Consider the following 24,063-nt stretch of genomic DNA (forward strand, 5'->3'; position numbering starts at 1 on the left):
GGTTTCGAAAGACCTGATTATTCTAGCATTCATAGATAATAAATGTATGCATTTATTTGATAAGCGTATACACAATTTACATTTGTTTATTGATTGTCAGCTGAAAATGTTCGATCATACCATTGTACTAATTTTAACAGATGCTTGTGAAAGTTAGGGATTTGTAAGATCTGATACAGTCGAATACTAACCTCATTTTCCTGTCCTTAGAAGTATAGGTAACGTCAAAATTGTACCCATCCACACATCGTTATCATAATGTGCAAACATTGATTCATCGACATTATAAAAAATATATCACACTAACGACGGCTCGTAACTCATTCAAATGAGAAAGAAAAGAAAATGCAGCCTCAAAAACAATTTCAAAGTATTCCTTTAATGTGTAAGCGTCCTTCGCAAAGTGGTCTCAACTGTAGTTCCAAGACAAATAGTTCTGCATATGTGTGAAGCTTCTATCTGGGTATCATTGAACAATGGAGTTCCACGCCACTTTTAAAAAATCTACGATGAGTAAAGTCCTAAATGGCGGCAGGTAATAATCTCTCTACATATTTATTATTGTTCTCGATGATGTTTTTATCGTCTTGCTGTATTGTTTTGATGTTATAAAGAATGGTTCTCAACATCACACGTATTCTAGGACAAGGATCTGGGCACTGCACGCATTTTGAATGGCTTTGGTGCGTGGTTCAGACCAAACTGTCCATCATACTCCTCGATACTCATCGTCATGCCCTCTGGCGGCAGAAGTTGAAATCTTTGAACCAAAGCACTGACAAATAATAGTAACTCCATCCTGGCAAGTGACTCGCCCAGACAGCTTCTTTTACCTGAAACGAAAAACGCAAGGAAACATTGATTTTTGTGGTTGGGGATACAGAAGACTGAGAAGAAGCATTAAACTTCTCTAGGAATCCACTAGAAATTGTAGCTACTGAAAATTAAAATAAGACCGGAGTAGTAAATGAAGGCATAAAACTCTATCCCTGATCAAACCCAATAAATGTATTTGAATCTCCAGTTTACGTCTGTATTCGCTCAAATAACTAAGAACTATTATCCTTGACTTGTAAGAGTGAGTTGCCATTTTAATATTCATACACTAAAAAGTGCTGCTCGAGGTTATACATTAGCCCATGTCCTTCCAAACTAGGACATTGTTAGCACAATTATTATGATGTCATGCCTGTGTATGTTACATGAATATAATGTTGTTTTCGTTATATGATTCTTGCATGTTACTGCGTTAGTATTTCACATAAGTATATTTTGTTGCCAATTACGCTATTTTTGCTTGTTACTGACTTTATAGAGAATTCGTTACGTGTCTAATAGCTATAATTACTCCTACCAGAGTCACGGGAATTTTGTTATCTGTTCTATCTTATCACCATTTGTCTTAAACTACCTTATCATCATTAGTCTTAAAGCTCATCAAGTTAAGCCCCATATGCCACCGTTACTTGCAACTAGTCGTATGTACCAAATCATCTAAACCAATAATGAATCTTGAAAGATATTGCTCCTAAACATCATTAGGTGCCATTTAAGCTAGTTAATATCGAGGTTTGATCACATTATCAGCATTGCGATTTCTACTTCGAGACAACTTACCCAGCCATGTTTTTACATGCGTACGAATTCATCAGCTGTTAAACCAGCACCACGCTATGTAGTCTAATTATGCGATACGGTTTGCTGAGTTTGCGTTTGATATGATGGAGTACTCGGTCTAGCATTTACGAGTATTATTATTTATAGGCATAACTGACGTGCATTATTTTTTCCAAGCCCGTGCAAAATGCTTACCAATTAATACAGAAATCTGTAATTCAGTCCAAACTTCGCCTTTAAATTATTCCAGGTGATCATATATATTCACACGAGTCTTTCTTGTATCTTATGCACACTTTTTCTTCTCAGATCACATCACTACTTTTGGAACACTCCCGAAAAAGAACAGAATTACATGCGACTTCAGGGACTGAATTATGAGCGGGCACCTGTTAATTCAAATCGAATATTTGAACGTCGTTTAAACCTAACATCTTGATTTTTTCAAACAACGATTAATGCTAGATAGTTTTAAAACAAATCATCTCCTTTCTCCAAACTTGAGTTAGATTGGCAGAATGGTAAACGTTATGGAAAACGGCGGCATTTGAGCTTAAAACAATTGGTGGAAGTGTCTGAAATATTTAGAGCCATTCTGACAAGAATACTAACTGAAATAAATAGTTACTATGCCATTGTCTGTGGTACACTACATCCATTTCACCAAATAATGCTTATAGCAAACTGAATCAAATGTGTTTTTCACGATGGAGGCATTAAATTGTTTTTTTATCAAACGATTTACCTGCAATTTTACAATGAGCATTTGTTCGCGGTACAGATTTAGTGGACAAAAGACAATACAAGAGAACCTATTTAGATTGGTCTGTTTTCCTGTTTGATAGCCATGAACGACATTGATTTTATTAAACACTTCGACCAAGAGACCCTTTTCACAATGCCGTGTAAGATTTGTACCCCGTGCTAGTTGCGGATTGAGAAGATCATCTCCATCTTCCAGTTAAGTACTTGGTCTATATACAGGCATAGTTGTACTGTGCTCACCCGTGCAATTGTTTCAAGGAAGGCTCTTTGTAGCAGTTTAAAACAGTTTAAAAGAACACACGGTATCTATGCTAAGACATGAAGCCTCCAGCACCAATGTGGGTTTTAAAGGTTTCAATGGATGTCCGTTGGGAAGAAGGAACTGCTGTATGTGTCCACAGAAACGTAAGGTACTGAATCTGTTCGCATGGCATCTGGTTGATGATCCTGCTATGATCAAGTACCCTGTTGTCTATGTTTTGCAACCAGCTGGTTGATGACCCCGTAGATATTAATGACTTTGCTCTCTTGACGAAGGGCTCACAAGTTTTCCCACTGTAGGTCCTTCAGCATGGTTGTGAAGTTATTGGTTTGTCGATAGTCGACATGACAAAACCTTACTGCACGCTTCAGGACACTTACTAAGCTGGTTGCATTGGTCTTGTAGTGTGGGTCCCATTCGGTGGAGACGTATTTGAGCTTTTGGCGTACACGTATCTTGTAGGAGCTAGTCTTCATGTCTTTTGGGCAAGATAAAAGGTTTCTTTGCAGAAAAGATGTCGTCCGATTGGCTATTTTGGGAACCGAGACCCTGTAGGAGTTCCAATATATACTGGTGTTCAATGTGACATTAAGGTACTTGGTTTTATTGGTCTTTTTCAAGATTTGCTCTGGAACACCTGATGTCACGTACTTGATGTTGAATCCAACAAGTAAGCATCAATCTATTCTTTCTTGTTCAATCCTGCAGAAAGGTGTTAAACGGTAGTTATTACCTGGGTCAAACATGATCTTTTCTTTCTGAAGCCATGTTACTGGTCAAAACGGATGCTTTGTTTCAGCTGCTTCATCAGGTTCCTATGGACAATATGTTCCATGACCTTACAACATATTGACGTTCAAGGACAATGGTCGATAGTTGGCGGCATTTTTCTTGTCTCGCTTCTTAAATAGTGGAGTGTCTTATGAAACTTTACCTTGATCTTGTGATGCTTGAATGTTTAATGTGCCATTTTCTATAAGAAACGAGATATTTGGTCTGGACAGATTGCAGTATGCGGGTTCAATCCATCTAGGGGTTTTTCACACCTTTTCCTTGAATAAGAAGTGGAGGAACAGTTGAAAAATAAGTTAATCCTACCTGAGAAAGATTGTCAGTCTTCTTTAGTGACGACCAATAAGAAGTGATTCTTGAGGATCTCAGCCTTGTCCTGGTGTCAGAGTAAGTAATACCATCATTCCTTAATGGAACCACACGGGAGTGGGCATACTTCATGCATTTTATGTGGGTATTGAGCTCCTTAATCTTAGCGCCTGGCTCGTTGAACATGTCGCGGATGTGATTGTTGCGGGCCTGCCTTCATGCTAACTGAGTGTTTTTCTGAATGTGTTTGCATCTCTCCAAGCCTTTTTGCAGTCTGAGAGAGCCTGCTTTCTTTGATTCCGTTTCGTCAGGTGACGTATGGAGCGGTTACAATATGGCTGATTAAAGCGTGTTGATGTATAGTTAGAGGGTACCAATGTGTTGATGGTTTCTAAGCATTTCCGTTTGAAGAGAGACCATATAGTCTTATAGTCCGTGCTCTAGGACAAAGCCTAATGAAACATGGTCAGGTTCTGCTGATACGGCTTGGATTTCTGCCTTTATCTATAGATAAATTAGTCGTCGTATTTGTTTGCTCCTAGCAGGTAATACCATGGTGACAACAAGGTCAGTATCGTAGTCACTGAGTCCTGGGAGTGGGACTCGTTTATCTACGTAAGGATGTCGGTTGATGCTGTATTTTCTAGCCTGGTAGGAAAGTTATCTGTTTGCACAATGATTGGTTGATAACGATAGAGTAGTTTTATCCCTTTATGGAGTCAGTGGTCCAGTTTATGTCGGAAATGTTTGCATCACCACATAAGTATAGTTTGATGTCATTAAACCTGATCTCTAGGTTGCTTATTGCTCTGCACATCTTCTGGCTGTACTCGACATATTTGTCGGCGAGACTATAGAGACTGCCAATAATGATGGATTTCTTTCGTCCCACGTCTTTGTATCAATCTTAAATGCATCTAAGTCGTACTTGGCGATGACCGCTACTTTTCCATGAGAGGTGTTTGAACAGTCTTTCCTGTCAACCACCTTGTAGCATATCTATAGTACCTTCCGATCAAATAACGTAGAGGTGAAGCATGTCTCGGCAGCATGTGTAATGTCAGGATTGACATAGTCTAGCATAGCCCAGAATGCCTCTCGCTTTGATTGTATGCTTTGGAAATTGATTATATGAATGCGAAGTTTATTCTTTTTGATTGGTGCCTCTCTTTTCATTTGATGTTTTAGGCGAAGAGGTAAGTACTGAAGATTGCAAGTCACAACTGGAGTTTACTGTGCATGAAGAAGATGTATGGCTCGCGGAGATAACAATGGTGCATGAGGAATTGAATTCTTCGAATAATCTGGTGTTAAAGTTCGGTAAGCCACAGATGCAACAATGCCAACTTACGTATGTATGCTCTATATGTTCGTGTAATACTGTGGACATAATTATGCAATTCTTATGGGATCAACATTAACAATTAGAACAGCGGACAGATCGGACAATTCTAGACCAGACACATGTTTTCCGACAGATGTTGCATGGGTACTTAATTGGATTTGGACCTGAGTCTGGATGACAATCGGAAGCATTGAGTATCATTAGACAAAACAAGCACTATAGGTGGCCAGTCTTGTATTTCTGCGAAGCCTGTAGCATCTGATGTTGGTTTATATTATCTATACTGCAATTAAATAGGGCACATGTAGATTGTAATTGATAAAGGTGCATGAAATGTATCCATCCTGGTCTCGAAAATCACTATCACAAGAAATATCGACCGTATGGGGAGGATTACCAGGTGAAAAGTCATCTTGAACACCAAAGTCAAAAGGAAATAAGACATGTATCACATGTGTTGGTCAACGTTTATGGTACTTCAGACACAAACTGAGTTAGGATGTCGATCGGAAGTATTGAGCATCATTAGAGCAAACAAGAACAGACGGTGGCCTGTCTTGTATTTCTTCGGATTCTAAACATCCAGTGTTGGTTTATATTATCTAAACTGCAATTAAATAGGACTGGGTAGATGTAGATTGGGCTTGATGAATGTGCATGAAATGTATCCATCCTGGTGTCGAAAATCACTCGAAATACTTGAAGTATGGGGGCATTACCAGGTAAAGAATCATATTGAAAACGAGAGTCAAAAGGAACTAAAACTTATGTCACATATGTTGGTCAACGTATAAATTGCTGCAGATAAAACAACTTTAACATCGGTGTCTTCAAAGGTATACAGTGCCACTTCTGGTCTGATAATGCCTTAGGAAAATAGCTAAAACTCCACATTTTTGGAATGTTGTGCTAAAATATTATGGTAGAATTAGAACTTAAGGTGATCAGAACGAAAATGAACCAAATACTAGCGTTGGGTAACGTTTATTTAGCTCGGTAATCTCTATGCAGCTGCAGACAAGCATTTTCTCTCCTGCTCAAAGTTGAGAACGAAGCTAAATATGGAAGCTGACTATAACAGCAGTGCACCTTACAAACACAAGGAAATATTACCGATTGTTCTATAATAGAAGATTTTAAGTCTGCGTACTTTGAGATAATTCTTCATTTCGCCTGGGATAAAAATTTTATTATTATCCTTCACACGATCAAGATTAGGACCTTAATTTTCATTTAACTAACGTTGCAAAGTTATTATTAAAGGTATTTTCTTTAAAATGTACTCGCTTTCATGGTAATTAATTATCTATAGTTTCTAACATTTCTGTCATTATCCCGATATGTGTATACCAGTAAAGATCGTCTTATTTGCTGAGTAGAATCAGGCCGTTCTCGTAATGGTGACAACAGACAATAGCTCTCGACGTCACGAAAGCTCGCCTTGATTGAATATATCGAAATATTCATCCATTTAGTTCAATCAGCTCTTTTATTTTATTCTTTAAAAAAATGTTTATCGACAAACTTCCTTTCAAATAATTGTATTACCTTATTCTTTCTTTATGCAACACGAAGTGATGTACTCTACCTTAACAACTTGACAGAAAATATAAGTTTTTTTTACAGCAATAAACATATGATTCGTTTGGGATTTTTAGGTTAATTTTGGTTAGTTTCCTCGCTACTAACAGTTGAAATTAGCTGATAAGAGTTACATGAAAGATATTACGGTGGATGTCTAATGCAATTATTGACCTGATGTGAGTTTCGACCATTGATGGTCATTATAGGTAAAGCAATATCCAAATGGATTGCGCGTTTGCTTTCTCGCGCTCTCTCAAGTTGATGGGCTTGCAAATAGAGGTCAAAAACATGCTATTTAGCATGTATAAAGTATAAGGACCATTACGGAGGCTGTTTATCTGAAATAGCACATCAATTTCTTTAGAATACATATATGTGGCAAAGACCTTAAGCCAATACCCCACCCCACCCAAAAAAAAAAACCACCCAGAGTGCTCCGCGTGCTTGTAAGTTGAGATGGTGAGTCTGAGCTAACATTCGAAAAGGAACGAATTTTAATTTTGTTATATCAACCATGAAAAGTTCAAAAGATCAAATGAAAACATGGTGACAGTTTTAACATTACACTAGCCTTCATAGGACGCCATGACCTTCATAAAAAAGAGTTGACATTCATAGGACGAGTTGGATGCATAATGATCCCGTTAACAAAGGAAACAACCGTGTAAAACCAGTCAAGCCCACGTGAAAGAAACTATATTTTTCAAGCTGTTTGTATTTTTAGGTGCTGCATTAGATACCGTTTAAAAATAACTTTAAACAACGTAATCATGTAGCATCACTGCTTCAGATACCGTTGAAAATAAATTTCAACGCAATACTGTTTCATGTAGCATCACTGCTGACTTGATTGCTATGAATACGGCTAATGTTCTTGAGCCACGTAACAAAACATGGATAAAACTACCATATATAATTAAGACCACGTGGTACGTGATAAAATGCACATATTTTGTTATATACAAAATAATTAGTTTATTCATAGTATTCAAGTGGCAAGAATAAATTACTTTGATATAACTTATACCAACTGTTGCTTAACACTATTATTTTTGTGATATCCTTCATTTTAAAAAATATACATACCAGTATCTTTTTTCAGAATAGAGACCCCGCAGAGAATTTGTATTTCTTTTTATTGTCAAAGAATATTAGAAAATATTTCCCTTATCATTATCAAAAATACTTCTGAAAATATCGGACCGTTTATATTCAATTACGTATCTCATATATTTATATATTTAAACTTTGTATTGTTTATTTCTGTTAGTATATATTATTTTAACTTCTCGAAAAGTATTTACTGTTAATTTTACATAGTCTTTATCTCTTAACAATTAAATGCTGATTTTTTCATGTATCCTCTTCTCTCATTATTACTATGTTTATATTTTATAATTATATAAGAACTGAAAATGACCTTATGATCCATTTTGCCCTTACATAAGATCATATTATAACTGAAAATGACTTTTTGTCCATCTGCTGCCCGTACATTAGATTATACCGGAATTGAAAATGACCTTTTGTCTCCTATCTGCCTGTATATAATATTGCGAATCTAAACTGATATATATATATATATATATATATATATATATATATATATATATATATATATATATATATATATATATATATATATATATATATATCTTGTGAACAAGTAATATTATATTGTTTCTTACTAATAAAGTGGAATACGTTCTGCCCCTTTTCTTGTCTCTGAAATTCTGACAATTTAGCAAGAAACTGTGTATAGTATTAATAATAATGAAATATTTCTATTCAGTGGATCTAACGTTTTGAAGCTCACAGTCTGAAGCTTTGTTTATATTCATAGTAAATTTACACGGCAGTTTACATCTATAGCAATGTCTACGCAACGGTTTATGTTTATCGCAATATCTACATTATACATTCTATTTATAACAAGATCTACATAACAGTTTATATTTAAAGCATGATCTAATTTCATATTCATAGCAAGATATACATACCAGTATATATTAGTAACAAGCTCTACATAACATTTTATGTCTATAGTAAGAACTACATAACAGTGTATATTAATAACAAGATCTACATAGCTGCTTATATTTATATTAAGATCTACGTAACAGTTTATGCTTAATGCAAGATTTACATAACAGTTTATGTGTATAGCAATATTTACATTACAGTTCATACTTAATAGCAAGATTTACGTAACAGTTCATGCTTATAGCTAGATCTACATAACAGTTTATATTGATAGTAAGATCTACATAATAGTTCATGCTTATAGCAAGATTTACATAACAGATTATGCTCAAAGCAAGATTTACATTACAGTTTATATGTATAGCAAGATTTACATAACAGTTTATATTTACATGTATATTGATAGAAAGATTTATATCACAGTTCATGCTTATAGCAATATTTACATAACAGTTTATATTTACAGCAAGATCTACATAACAGTTCATGCTTATAGAAATATTTACATAACAGTTTATATTGATAGCAAGATTTACATTACAGTTCATGCTTATAGCAATATTTACATAACAGTTTATATTTATAGCAATATTTATATAACAGTTTATATTTATAGCAATATTTACATTACAGTTTATGCTTATAGCAAGATTTAGATTACAGTTTATATTTATAGCAAGATTTACATAACAGTTCATGCTTATAGCAAGCTTTACATAACAGTTCATGCTTATAGCAAGATTTACATTACAGTTTATGCTTATAGCAAGATTTACATAACAGTTCATGCTTATAACAAGATTTACATAACAGTTCATGCTTATAGCAAGATTTACATTACAGTTTATGCTTATAGCAATATTTACATAACAGTTTATATTTACAGCAAGATCTACATAACAGTTCATGCTTATAGAAATATTTACATAACAGTTTATATTGATAGCAAGATTTACATTACAGTTCATGCTTATAGCAAGATTTACATTACAGTTTATGCTTATAGCAAGATTTACATAACAGTTCATGCTTATAACAAGATTTACATAACAGTTCATGCTTATAGCAAGATTTACATTACAGTTTATGCTTATAGCAAGATTTACATTACAGTTTATGCTTATAGCAAGATTTACATTACAGTTTATGCTTATAGCAAGATTTACATAACAGTTCATGCTTATAGCAAGATTTACATAACAGTTCATGCTTATAGCAAGATTTACATTACAGTTTATATTTATAGCAAGATTTACATTACAGTTTATGCTTATAGCAAGATTTACATAACATTTCATGCTTATAACAAGATTTACATAACAGTTTATGCTTATAGCAAGATTTACATTACAGTTTATGCTTATAGCACGATTTACATTACAGTTCATGCTTATAGCAAGATTTACATTACAGTTCATGCTTATAGCAAGATTTACATTACAGCTTATATTTATAGCAAGATTTACATAACAGTTTATATTTATAAAAAGCTCTACAAAACAGTTTTATATTCATAGCAAGATCTACATTCGTAAACACTTCAGTTGTCAACATTCTGTCCACGGAAAAGATTTACTTGTCTTTGGCGCTGACGAGAAAATATTTTCCTGTCCCTATGCACACATGGAGCGCCGCTACATGTCTTAGCTAAAAGTAGAAGTTATCTCATTATAAAGGACTAATAAAGGACTAATTTAAATTATTCTGTTTTCATTATTATTATTATTATTATTATTATTATTAGTAGTAGTAGTAGTAGTAGTATTGCTGTTGTTGTCACAATCAAAACCATATCTTTTATTTACTTTAGAGAACGCATACCTGCAAAGAATGCAATAAACTCATCGGGTTGAAGGAGAGTCCTGTCCTTGGAAATGAATCTTTCTGGACGGAATACCTCAGGATCTCCCCACACATCAGGATCGGACAATACAGAATCCATATCTGGAAGTACAATTGTGTCCTTGGGAATGACATAACCTTGAAATAAGACGTCATGGGTTACCGAATGCGGCAAGCTCAAAAAGCCAACTTGAGCATGGCGCATGATTTCCATGACAAAGGCTTCTGTGTATACAAGATCACGTTTGTCCTGTACTGATGGCAACCGTTCCAAACCCACGCTGTTCTTGATTTCTGAGAACATGAGATCCTGAACTTCCGGCTTGCAAATAAGATACAACGTCGACCATAGGATTGTGACTGAGGTCGGTTCGGTTCCCGCTACGAATAAATCTGTGACTATTTTGCCGAGCTGTTTCCCTAAAATAAAAGAAACCTTTACAAAATACACTTGAATATTGTGAGAAAATACAATTTTGAATGTATAGAGGAGAATTGTGACACAAACGTATATATATATATATATATATATATATATATATATATATATATATATATATATATATATATATATATTGATACGTATAATCTTAAAAAATTAAACTCATAACATGTGTATTTATCGCCTTCTATTTTATGTTACAATTATTCCGTATAAACGGAGTGCAACCATGTTACATTCTGCATGTGAACATCCCAAATAACGTTTGATTTTCCTTTTCTGTATGGAAAATGTTCTACTTATGCTGTTTGACCACAGTGTTTTAATTCAAGAAGCCATGTTACTAAAGACCACGAGAATCTTTATAAAAGATCGATTTTTCTAAACCATGAAATCATATATGCCATGAGTGACCATTGAAATGATATATAAAAGAACATTGTGTATGTATGTGTGTGTTAAATTCACGTTTTTAGCATAAATGTTTTATGTATATTCATCGATGGGCTTAGGGAGGCAGGTGTGTGCTAGAAAGGTAACTATATAGAAAATAAACAAACGTTGGAGATTGGGGCCTGGAATAAGCAGTTTGTTCTTGCGTGCATAAGTGCGACTTTGTGTAGGATACTCCAAGAGCCCGCCTAATGGAATTCAATAAAACTTTTGTAAGATATTTTAGGGTCATTCAAGACGCAAACGATACCGTGACATGTGTCGATAATATCGATATCTGCGTGTCCATAAAACTTTAGAACTTTAGATAATTATGCCATCTTATATATTTACATTAGACAAAACTGTAAGACTTGTTTGCTGATCGATTTGTTATCAAATTTACTTTGAAATAGATCATATTAGATTTAGCCTTGATAATTTAAAAGCCAGTAATACTATCATATCACTGAGTCCTTGAGATAAAGTCAAGTTTTTCACATATTGCGTACCTGAAAGTAAACTCGCAATACCTATCGAGAAACATCAGATCGGGAACTGCGTATCTAGATACGTATGGTATCGCGATATCAGTGGCGATATACAACTTTAACGGCTAGGGCGATATAATTGCCACGCAATTCATATATCTAATGCTCTACTGTTACATAAATGATTCATTTGAGCACTCTCAGTGTATGAGTAAATTTCGGCAAGCAGGATGGGTTAACAATTATACAGTGTTAAGATTGAATTTTCTAGGAATTTTTATGTAATGTAATTTTTATTAACGTAACCCAAATTTGCATAATTTCAATAAAGATTTTGATTATTAATTAAGTGCCACAATAATTTTCACGTTGCATAAATATATTTCAGTGTTTCTTATAATGTTATATGCTAATGACTTAAGTATATTACACACCACAGACACTTCACGAAGAACATTGCTATCAATTCCGAGCTTACGTTGACGTTTACGAGTTCAGTACATATACTCGTGAAGAGACTTCATTATTTCCGCAAATGTTTATGATCTGACGTTACAAGTGTAAACGGATATTGGAAAGGTAATGAAGCAGGATCGTGTAACCACATTTGCTAAAGCATGCGGCCATATTTGGAAAATAAACGTTATAAAACATGTTCATAGTTGTACGTAAAATCCGGAATACGATCTTGCAAGTGTTCTTAACTCTGAGACGCGAGGCTGAGTCCATTGCCTGAACATATGGCCTTTTATGGAGCGAGGCTGCATTCAGCGCTGCTCAGAATCACATGTACATACGGCAGCCTGAGTCTTGGAGCAGTATGCTGCCTGGACTAAGGTTTGTCTTTCCTTTACAGGTTAGAGAAACATACGTTACAACATTTTAAACATTTTCTTTTTCAAATATTTAAAAACATTGTGGTGTTAATTCATTTGACAGACTTGTATCTTTAGAAACTTTATGCTGATTCAATTCTCTTTCAAAGCAATTTTTATTCCTTTTTATTATATAATATTAACCACGATAATATATTGCGTAATGGATTGTCTAAACTTTAATAAGAAATTTTGTATCTATTTGTAATCGTAATAGTGACCATCGTAAAAATGATTTCGCTACCAACTTTCATAAAATGTGATCTTTCAATTCCTTCAGAAAAAGGTAGTATATATATATATATATATATATATATATATATATATATATATATATATATATATATACACATACATACATAGATAAAATTTATGACGAAATAGAGATAAACAGTTTTATCAATATTTGTTTTATGTATAATGCACACTTATTAAATATATAGAAAATAAATTAATAAATTTAAAAAAATATATCTTAATATATTCTTGACATGTTAAATGGATCATCAGAACTCAGTTTATATAATTAAAAAGTTATGGTGTGCATAACGCTTACTATTAAGTATTTTATAAATAATTAATCATATTATATTGAGAATTAATTTAGAAATGCACTTTCATTTTTAAAGAATTAGTAAACTTATTTTTATGACATTAGATTATACTTTTACCAATTAAGTTTTTCTGCAAAGTAGAATAATATAAAGATATTCTTATCTAATTGTAAACAGGGGACATAATTCATAAAAAATAATAAAATAAAACAATAAATACAAAAATAAAAATAATTAAAAAACAGAATTTATGAATGAATTATATATATATATATATATATATATATATATATATATATATATATATATATATATATATATATATATATATACCTTTTTCTGAAGGATCTGAAAGATAACATTTTATGAAAGTTGGTAGCGAAATCATTTTTACAACGATAATGTAGATATAATCAGATCCTAAAAACTGCCAAAAACAGCTGTTTAAAACTGCCAAAGAAATACATATTTAGGAGCGGTTGAGAATTTCAAACTTACTCGTAAATGTAGTTGTTTCGTTTTGTTCCTTCTGGACTTTCATCTCCTTGATATACGCATCCACAAAATCTTCCACTTTACTTTCGTCATATTCTTCCATATGCTTATCAAAGATTTGATTTATGTATTCGTCAAGCAAATCAATATTTTGAAGAGTCTTCTTCATTTTGAAATGATCACCAGGTAGATATCTGAGCAAAGGAAAAAAGTTCATGGCAGAACTACTTCCAAGATTTCTCATGTTCTCTTTAATAGCTGCCAACATTTTCACAAACTGGGCATCACCATGATGGAAATGTCCTCCAAACACAAGGGCAGCAATGATGTTCGACAAATTGGTATAAATAATTGCAGAAAGATCAAAGGGTTGTTGGTTTTGTTTACCAACTGAAGACAATAATGTTGAGATTTCTTTATGCACCCTTTCCTCCAAAATTGACTTCCCCATGCCAAAGTTTCTTAAGGTAATCAGAGCAAAATTTTTATGTTCCTTCCAGAGGTCACCTGCTGAACACACAATACCTACAAGGAGAAAAACGCCATTGTTAGTTCAAGATTGTCTTCCGTGCAAATAATTTACTTTGCGACAACTAATCATGTTGCGGTGAAAACAATGGCTGTAATACATACATACATACATACATACATACATACATACATACATGCATACATGCATATTTTTACTTATAGATAGATAGATAGATAGATAGATAGATAGATAGATAGATAGATAGATAGATAGATTGGCGGATCTTAACAAAGCCTGAAGTTAAGTCAATGTTATCAACCGGCAGGTAAAAACGAGATCTGCGGGAAATATTAATCAAACTTGACACTGTGTGATATACGAAAGGGTTTCAAAACCCTTATAATGGATTGGTAATAAGAAAACAAGTTAAAACGGTAGTTTAACGAAATATCTTGCAAGAGTTTCATGTATGGTCATTTAATACTATGAAACAAATGTACGAATACAAAGTTAAATGACTTTGTATCAACTTATGAAAGGTAAATCAGTTGGCATAGCGTCGGATTCGTAATCAAGAGTCACGAGATGGATACCCAGTAAGACTAATCGATTCTTACCCTACATAACTTATCAATAATGGTAACTACTGAAAACAAGTTACCTCTTAAAAGTGATATGAAAGAAGTGGTGTTCAAGTGATAACGACTGGACGATTAATACATAAACGGATCAAAAGTCTGCCGAAGAGACTGATGCTCTAATGGGCGAAAATAATTTCCAAGGATAAGACTATTTTGTCATTTTAACTGTCGAGTGTTGAAACCATCTCTGATAGTCTTAAGCGATAACAAGATTGTCAAATTAACTGCTCTGTTAAACATATATTTTATGTCAGGTTCGCACCATTTCCATTTAGGACAAAGTAGACATTATTAGAAGTCTCTTGGTGAAAACCTTATTTCATAATAGTTATTTCTTCAGAGAGAGTAATGCCAACAAGATTTTCAAGACAGTTGTCGTGGCAGCCATAATGCATGTACGACTGTCGCCATTTCATATTATGCCAACTGGTATCTGAGGTTTATTGGTGAAAACCCATGTTCATAAAGGCATTCACATAGAAAGAGTAATATTACCACTCTATTATCTTAAAACATGTAATAGAAAACAGTGAGAAGGAAAAGCTTAGTAAAATTAAACAAATAACTTCTTTCCTTGCAATACAAAGTGAAAATGTAAATAAAGGAAAATGAGGTATTGCGAATTAAATCTCAACTAATATTAGAATTACACAACAAATCCTAATGATTATAGTTCATAATAAATTTTAGTGGAAATTCAACTTAAATACAACGCAGGACGTGTTGAAGTGCCTGTGGAGGTCTGTGTAGTATTGATCTGCCTTCAGTCTTTAGTTGGGTCACAATAATACAATCATTGCAGTTCAACTATAAACACAAGTCTCTATTTCGAAGAATGCAATGTTTGGTCATTTCACTTCCTGGACTTCAAAAGGTAAACTAATAACAAATCAGCCAATAACATGTTTTTTTTTAACATTTTCTTTCATAATTAATTAAGCTTTAAATTTCTCTATTTTAATAACAGCTAAAGTTAGTGTATTTTGGACTAGTTCAGGCTTATTTGTTAGCACATATGTCTATAATTATCACATGTAAAGACATTTCAGTCACAGTACGTCAATGTTTCATGGAGGTATTCCACCATTCTCTCCATTATGCATGTTGCCAATGCTAACAACATCACCTGGTACCGGTCACTTTCTCAGAAGTATATTATAAATGTAGAGCGCTATCATCATAATTAGTCTTTCAGTGAAATCGTCCATTGATGGAATAGCACGAGAACAAGGTTTTCATGATGACTACCGTGGCGGTTATTTGGGGTATCAGATCTCCTCCATTTTCATTTTGGATCAACTAGAAATCATCGAAGCTTTTCGGTGAAAATCATGTGTTGATATAATCATCCATTTACGAGGAACAGCGAGAGCAAAGTTTTCAAGATGGTCACTGTGGCGGCCATTTTGGATATTCGAGTAGAGCCATTTTCATTTAGGACCGATTCGACTATGGGCTGAATGTGTATACGTTTCAGGGAGCCTTCCAAATAGTTTTGGAGAAGGGGCGATAACTAGCTTGAACTGTCTAAAAGACAAACGGACGACATACAAAGGACAATGAACCATCCGATAAGTTAATCTAGTTTAGACCAGTGGAGCCAGACGGGGAATGGGGTGGGATGAATGGGAGCAACGATTTAATAGGGTTTCTTCAATGTAAACAATGCAGAATATGTCTAAGTTTGAATGCTTCGACGAAAGCATTGTCGTTATTATTATTATTATTATTATTATTATATGGTTCTGAAGATTTGCGTTCGTGTGTGTTTTTGAGTGTGTTTAAGTGTGTAAGAGTCAACGAAAGAGAGAGAGAGAGAGACAGAGACAGAGAGACACAGAGAGAGAGAGAGAGAGAGAGAGAGAGGCCTTGCCTTTGTTTTGGCATATCATATCTGTGATGAACATACTTGGTCGGTGTGAGAACTCGTCGCCGCGTTTGATAAAGGCCTCTTTGAAGGCCTCATACCCGCATATAACAACAGTTAATCGTGTCCCCACGTACAAGCGATACACGTTTCCATACTGTTTCCGTAACCGTCGGAGAGGTTTCCTGGTATCTTCTTCTGCAAACTCCAGAGCGTTTGCGATGAGTGGAATCCAAACCCTTGGTCCTGGGGGTAGACTTCCTCGATCCTGACCTCTATGTAGACATAGTGATAACAACACTATGACTATAATGGCCAGGATAAGTGGCAGGTAGCATTCGCCCAACACTAAAGGGAACATGACAATTCAAATTATATCAGATAGTCCTGTGTATGTAGATACCAACAGAGTATTAGCGCTTAGTGCTATCCCGGAGTGTATTGCCTCAACAAGCCTTTTATTACAAGATAATATTAGATCAAACTTTCAGACGCACTACTATTTATATCGTCCCACACCCTATTCTGATGCAGTCATAAAGTCATAGTTCTCGTGAGAACACTTCCTCACACTACATCATTTGTTTACACTGGTCAACATCGAGTCACGCTAACAGAACTATTGTTGAAAATAGTACCGTTATCATTTGTAAAATGAAACAAAGATGCATACGACAAAAACAAAATGCATATCACTATCCTCTTTCCTCTAGATAATAAGTACTGATAACTTTCCTTATCAGTTATTCTGACAGGGCAAATCAACCTCCCGCCATATATATTCGACTCTGCTTGTGATTTACCACAAAGACTTTACAAGCTTCACATATTTTAATAATAATAATAATAATAATAATAATAATAATAATTCAAAACGGTCTGCAAGTAGTTTAGTTTGTCTGGTCTGTGTTTATGAATACTTCCCATTCAGTATACAAGACTTTTTTCGTGGCCGGATCAGGTCAAGTGTTGGAGGGGGCAGGGTCCAAATTTTCAAATGAGCCCTGACTTTCCTCCAAAGGGCACGAAAGAAAACGTATGTGTGTCTATTTACTTAAAGCATGCATAATGCCCAAAAAAACGTAAGCAAGAAGAAAAAGATTGTCAATGTTCAAGTGACTGTATGTTTCTATTTGTGTACTTTTTTTGTTAGCCTGTTGTGGGTGTTGTCCCGAAACCAAGGAATCCCAACCCCCAATATGGCCATGATTTTCTCCGTTCTGGTAGTGAACGTAATTGAATAAAATCGCCCAAACTAACTTTAATATTTACAACTACGCATATTGATTTGTGTTTTCGATATGTCTTTTGAAAATTATTCTCTTTCTGGGAAGAACACTGTTGTTAGGTGTCGGTTTGCTTGTCTAAGGGTATCAAAATGACGGACATGGGAGTGCCCACGTTCGATGAGGTCATTTGAAAACAAAGGATAGTGTGATATTTATTTCCCCCGCTAAATCCAACCATCCGTCAAACTCTCAAAATGGCCGCATAATCCGCCGTCAGTTTATTTAAAGCGAGCTTTGTATAACCCCATTCCGTCTAACGATCGGGATCCATTACATTTGTTTGACCACAGCACGCAGTTTTCTACTACTGATGTGATTACTGTGACTGATTCAGTTGTACTTTTTTAAAGTTTGAGAAAGGTTCTGGTTTATCTATATAATGTGGGGAAAATTTAGGGTTTCTATAAATTTGAGTTCGACAACCAATTTAAATGTATGGTGATTGTGATTTAGTGCATGTAAATGGGCATGGTAGTTTGTCCTGCATCATCTCATATTTCCTAAGTAGTAATAAACAATATATATATATATACATACGAGGCGGACGCTCTAACCACTAAGTTCACCGGAGAAGTTATGTAAATATTGTACGAGCAGCAAAGCGTTTGATCACAATGAAAAGTAATGTTTTCTCCTATTATCAAAATGCAATCCATTAAAATGCAAACCAGAATCCAACGTGAAAATAAGTATGAACGCATTGTAAGTGCCTTTTTATTTTTGTTGTGAACTATGTCATTATTTGTCCAATTAGAATATGCCAGTTTGCTGTTTGTATAGACTATGCCACTTGTTGTGCACATAGACTATGCCACCTATTGTGCATATATACTATGAAACATTGTGGTTCAGTTCGACTATGTCCGTTTGTTGTGCTTATAGAGTATACTTATTGGTTCTACATATAGTCTATACTACTTTACTGTGCATATAGACTATGTCAGATTGTTGTACATATATAGACTATGCCAGTTTGTTGTTCATATAGATGATGTCTGTTTGTTCTATAAAGAGACCGGTCCAACTTTTTGTACAGATAGACTTGCCAGTATTTTTGTACATACAGACTTTTCCAGTTTGTCGTGCATATAGACATTGTACATTTAGTGTGCGTATGGACTATGCCACTGTATTTTCCATATAGACTATGTCAGTTTGTTGTGCATATAGACATTGTAATTTTAGTGTGCGTATGGACTATGCCACTGTATTTTCCATATAGACTATGTCAGTTTGTTGTGCATATAGACATTGTACATTTAGTGTGCGTATGGACTATGCCACTGTATTTTCCATATAGACTATGTCAGTTTGTTGTGCATATGGACATTGTAATTTTAGTGTGCGTATGGACTATGCCACTGTATTTTCCATATAGATTATGTCAGTTTGTTGTGCATATGGACATTGTAATTTTAGTGTGCGTATGGACTATGCCAGTGTATTTTCCATATAGACTATGTCAGTTTGTTGTGCATATAGACATTGTACATTTAGTGTGCGTATGGACTATGCCACTGTATTTTCCATATAGACTATGTCAGTTTGTTGTGCATATAGACATTGTAATTTTTTTAGTGTGCGTATGGACTATGCCACTGTATTTTCCATATAGACTATGTCAGTTTGTTGTGCATATATACATTGTAATTTTAGTGTGCGTATGGACTATGCCACTGTATTTTCCATATAGACTATGTCAGTTTGTTGTGCATATAGACATTGTTAATTTTTTTAGTGTGCATATGGACTATGCCACTGTATTTTCCATATAGACTATGTCAGTTTGTTGTGCATATAGACATTGTAATTTTAGTGTGCGTATGGACTATGCCACTGTATTTTCCATATAGACTATGTCAGTTTGATGTGCATAAGGACATTGTAATTTTAGTGTGCGTATGGACTATGCCACTGTATTTTCCATATAGACTATGTCAGTTTGTTGTGCATATAGACATTGTAATTTTTTAGTGTGCGTATGGACTATGCCACTGTATTTTCCACATAGACTATGTCAGTTTGTTGTGCATATGGACATTGTAATTTTAGTGTGCGTATGGACTATGCCACTGTATTTTCCATATAGACTATGTCAGTTTGTTGTGCATATAGACATTGTAATTTTAGTGTGCGTATGGACTATGCCACTGTATTTTCCATATGGACTATGTCAGTTTGTTGTGCATATAGACATTGTAATTTTAGTGTGCGTATGGACTATGCCACTGTATTTTCCATATAGACTATGTCAGTTTGTTGTGCATATAGACATTGTAATTTTAGTGTGCGTATGGACTATGCCACTGTATTTTCCATATAGACTATGTCAGTTTGTTGTGCATATAGACATTGTAATTTTAGTGTGCGTATGGACTATGCCACTGTATTTTCCATATAGACTATGTCAGTTTGTTGTGCATATAGACTATGTCAGTTTGTTGTGCATATGGACTATGTCAGTTTGTTGTAAATATAGACTATTCCAGTTTATTGTACATAGAGAATATGCCAGTTTGTTGAACATGTAGACTATTCGCGTTTCTTGTGGATGTAGACCATTACAGGTTGTTGTACATACAGACTTGAACAGTTTGTTCTGCATATCGACCCTGCCAGTTTCTTGTGCATATAGACTATGCCCGTTTCGTGTTCATATAGACCATTCCAGGTTCTTGTACATAACAGAGTTTAGCAATTGGTTCTACATATGGACTATGCCAGTTTCTTGTGCATGTAGACTATACCAGTTTGTTGTACATAATCACTATGCCATTTTCTTGTGAATATAGACTTTGCAAGGTAGTTTTGCATAAAGACAATGCCAATATGTTGTGCATGTAGACTACGCCGCTTTGTTTTGTGGACGTTATGCGCGTAGACGAAATATAACATCAGTTTGTGTATCTGGGCATTCCATCAGAACAATTCGAGTCCCATATATATTGGACTGTGTGAATACCATTATGGAGTTGGACATGGAACTGGTTTTTTTTGCAAAGAAATGGGGTATTCTACTTTACAATACAATACCCCATTTTGATTACATTGATGAAACAACCTGAACCAAACACAAAATAACAATAAACTAATTAAAAAAGAAACAACCAAAAAAAAAAAGAAACAACAACTGACTCACAACTTTCCCGAATATACTACCAAATGCATGCATATAAAATTAAAGTCATTAGAAAACATTACATATAAACGTAATGTTGTATTCCTAAAGGTTTTATTATATTTATCATTATTTCCATTTTGGAACAGATTTTATTGCAAAAAGCTAAATTAATCAATTTGGGAAACATCATAGTTATTTTATGATCAAAATGTTTACTTACGTTTTAAAAATAGATTTAGTATGTGAATGTTTTCAAATACTTATTTGTCTTTGTGAATATACAGAACCTGTATGTTTGAATGTACTGGTGTTGGAACTTCAAAAAACTGGTTTTCATCCTTCATAACTAATGTCTCCAAAAGTGCAAATAATCAGAGACAGGAGATATAATGTTACAGGAGAGGTTTAATTTCATTTGCTGCAATTCTTACAATTATTAAATCAGTTTATAAAGAATATATTGGTCAAAATAAGATAAATATCGAGATTTAACTTTAAAGTAAAATTGCTTATTTATCAGATAGAAAATCCACCTACAAATTATGATTTTTTTAACAAAATAAGAAATAATATACAGGATGCTCATTTGCTTGCAAACCAAATCATGCAAATTATGCTTCATGTAAATGTCCACAAATTTTACTAACACAAGAATCATCTCAGAATATCAGCAACGAGATATCCATATAAAACCTTAAAACATTGTAAATCGTCCTATGCGTTACTGTTAATTGGTATCATATGTGAGTCACGTAGCTAACGCATGTTGAGTAGAACATTTTGAAAACGTAAGCAACCACGGTAACGAGATATATATCCGATCATTCTGACATTATTATAAAACGTAAATATGTTAATACTGAGAGAAGAGGATGCAGAAAATTCAACAAGTATTTGTTAAGAGATAACGACTATGTTAAATTGCTTATAAATACGTTTCAAAAAGTTTAAAGGATATATGCAGATGAAAAAACAATAGAGATTTTGAACATTTACATTTAAGAGATAGGTAATTGAATACGAATGACCGTTTCATTTTGAAAACATTAATAATAATGATAAAGGAAATATTATAAAATATTTTATGACGGGGAAAATAAAGTAAGTTCTTAAATAAGACATCTTGATGTACATTAGGAGAAAAAAAGACTACAAAAAATAGGAGTATTAAGCAAAGTTTGTGTGAATTATATCAAAATATTTTTCAACTGTATCTGATGCAGTGATGTCACGTGAAGCAATATTCTGCTATTTTTTAAAAAATGGTATCTGATAAAAGTAATGCTACATGAGGTAGTATGACATTCTTTAAAGTTATTTTAAACCGTATATTAGTAAAAAGAAGAAAGTGAGTGAGTGATTTGATATTGTCCTTTCCATTGTGAACGAGAATATTATTAATTCAACATGTCCTGTGAAGGTCATGGTAGATATGTAGAATTCGTTAATTTTTTTGATTTGAGTTCAATCTCATCATTTGAGCTTACAAGAACGCGGAGTACTCAGTTTACTTTTCTGGCATTGATTAAGATGTATGCCACATGTATGTGTACTAAATAAAATGATGGAAACTTCTCGATAATATTATTGTACTGGAGACAGATCTGACACGACATTTTGAAAGGAGTCTCTTGATCGAAGCGCTTAAAGAAATCAAAGCCGTTAATGTTGTTAAACAGGAAAACCGGCCGATGTAAATATTTTCTAACCCATTCCGTTTGGTCCGCTTAATCCGTATCGTGAACGAATGCTCTTTGTACCAATACTTATAGGTTACTGCATTTACATGGGAAAATATGAACGAGTTTTGGGATGGAATACTGCACGAACTTGTGAGCGCAGTATATCCTTCCGACAAAACGAGTTCATATTTTCCCGTACAAATGCAGTAACCTTTTTATTATATGCTCATTTTTTTATTCTACCTAAGGTTTAATTATATAAACAAAATACACTACAAGAAACAACGTAAATGAATGAATGCGGTATTCCAAAACTAAATACACAAGCGCAGATTTGTCATTACACAATGACATCATTATTAATGCGCACATAACTCCGCCCAGATAAATTTTAACTTAGTCGCGCGCTCGACAGAACTTTCGAAAGAAAATGTTGTGTCTAGTTAAAATTGAAATTTGCAGTCATATTGTGAATGAATGCGCATTGCAACAACTTTTCCATTTGATATGGAATGAATATATTTTGGTATTTTGTTTCGATTCTACGAAAGTTTGTGATTTTGGACTGGATTCATCTGTGCAAATTATACATGAAATACATCGGATTGAAGTGGCGCGGAGGAAGCGTGTTTACGTCTGCAAATGTGTTTCTGTTTCTGTCATTGAATGTTTGAAATCATAAAGTGGGAAAAATATGAAGTCTTTCAATTGCAATTATCAAAAAGACGCTATGGAATTTAATGCTTATTTCATTTTGAGTGCAGTAAGGAGGATGCAATTGCACTTATCATCGAAATTACAGCACTCTTTCGAAATGTGTAATCCAGATTGAAAACCTATGACATGGCTCATGTAATTCGGATTTGCAGAATTAAGAATAAACATTTTGAGGAAATTCAGGATGTAAAACTGTAAGTATATTTTATTTTGCCATTCTTATCACCAGCTAAAGAAGACAGTGTACGCCTTGTCACTTGTATGTTATTTGTAAGGACCTAATCTTCCGTCTTTTATATAATGTAGCTAGCCTAAGTCCGTAACATTGTGTCAACGCGGAATGTGCCAAAAGAGCTGGGTTTTTTTTTGCAGTCCACGAAACATGTTTTAGTTCATTCAGAAACAAATTTAAACAACCACAACGTAAAGAGCCTCTTACGCGAGTGTATATGATTTGTTTACAAATCAAAAGTGCTGGCGTCTGCG

General features: G+C 34.1%; 1 protein-coding gene across 1 annotated transcript; it reads right to left on the reverse strand.

Moving 5' to 3' along the window:
- Nucleotides 1–518: 518 nt before the first annotated feature.
- Nucleotides 519–21,095, reverse strand: LOC149799058 (cytochrome P450 2C41-like). Its single transcript, XM_089958125.1, has 5 exons — nt 21,091–21,095; nt 16,811–17,043; nt 13,792–14,313; nt 10,479–10,919; nt 519–833 (listed from the first exon to the last, which is right to left on the reverse strand). Exons 1-5 carry the CDS (start codon nt 21,093–21,095, stop codon nt 640–642), a joined length of 1,395 nt encoding a protein of 464 aa, XP_089814251.1. The 3' UTR covers nt 519–639.
- Nucleotides 21,096–24,063: the final 2,968 nt, after the last annotated feature.

The sequence above is a fragment of the Sinohyriopsis cumingii genome, chromosome 5 (assembly GCF_028554795.1).
Source record: "Sinohyriopsis cumingii isolate HCF-2022 chromosome 5, ASM2855479v2, whole genome shotgun sequence".
Lineage (NCBI taxonomy): Eukaryota > Metazoa > Mollusca > Bivalvia > Unionida > Unionidae > Sinohyriopsis > Sinohyriopsis cumingii.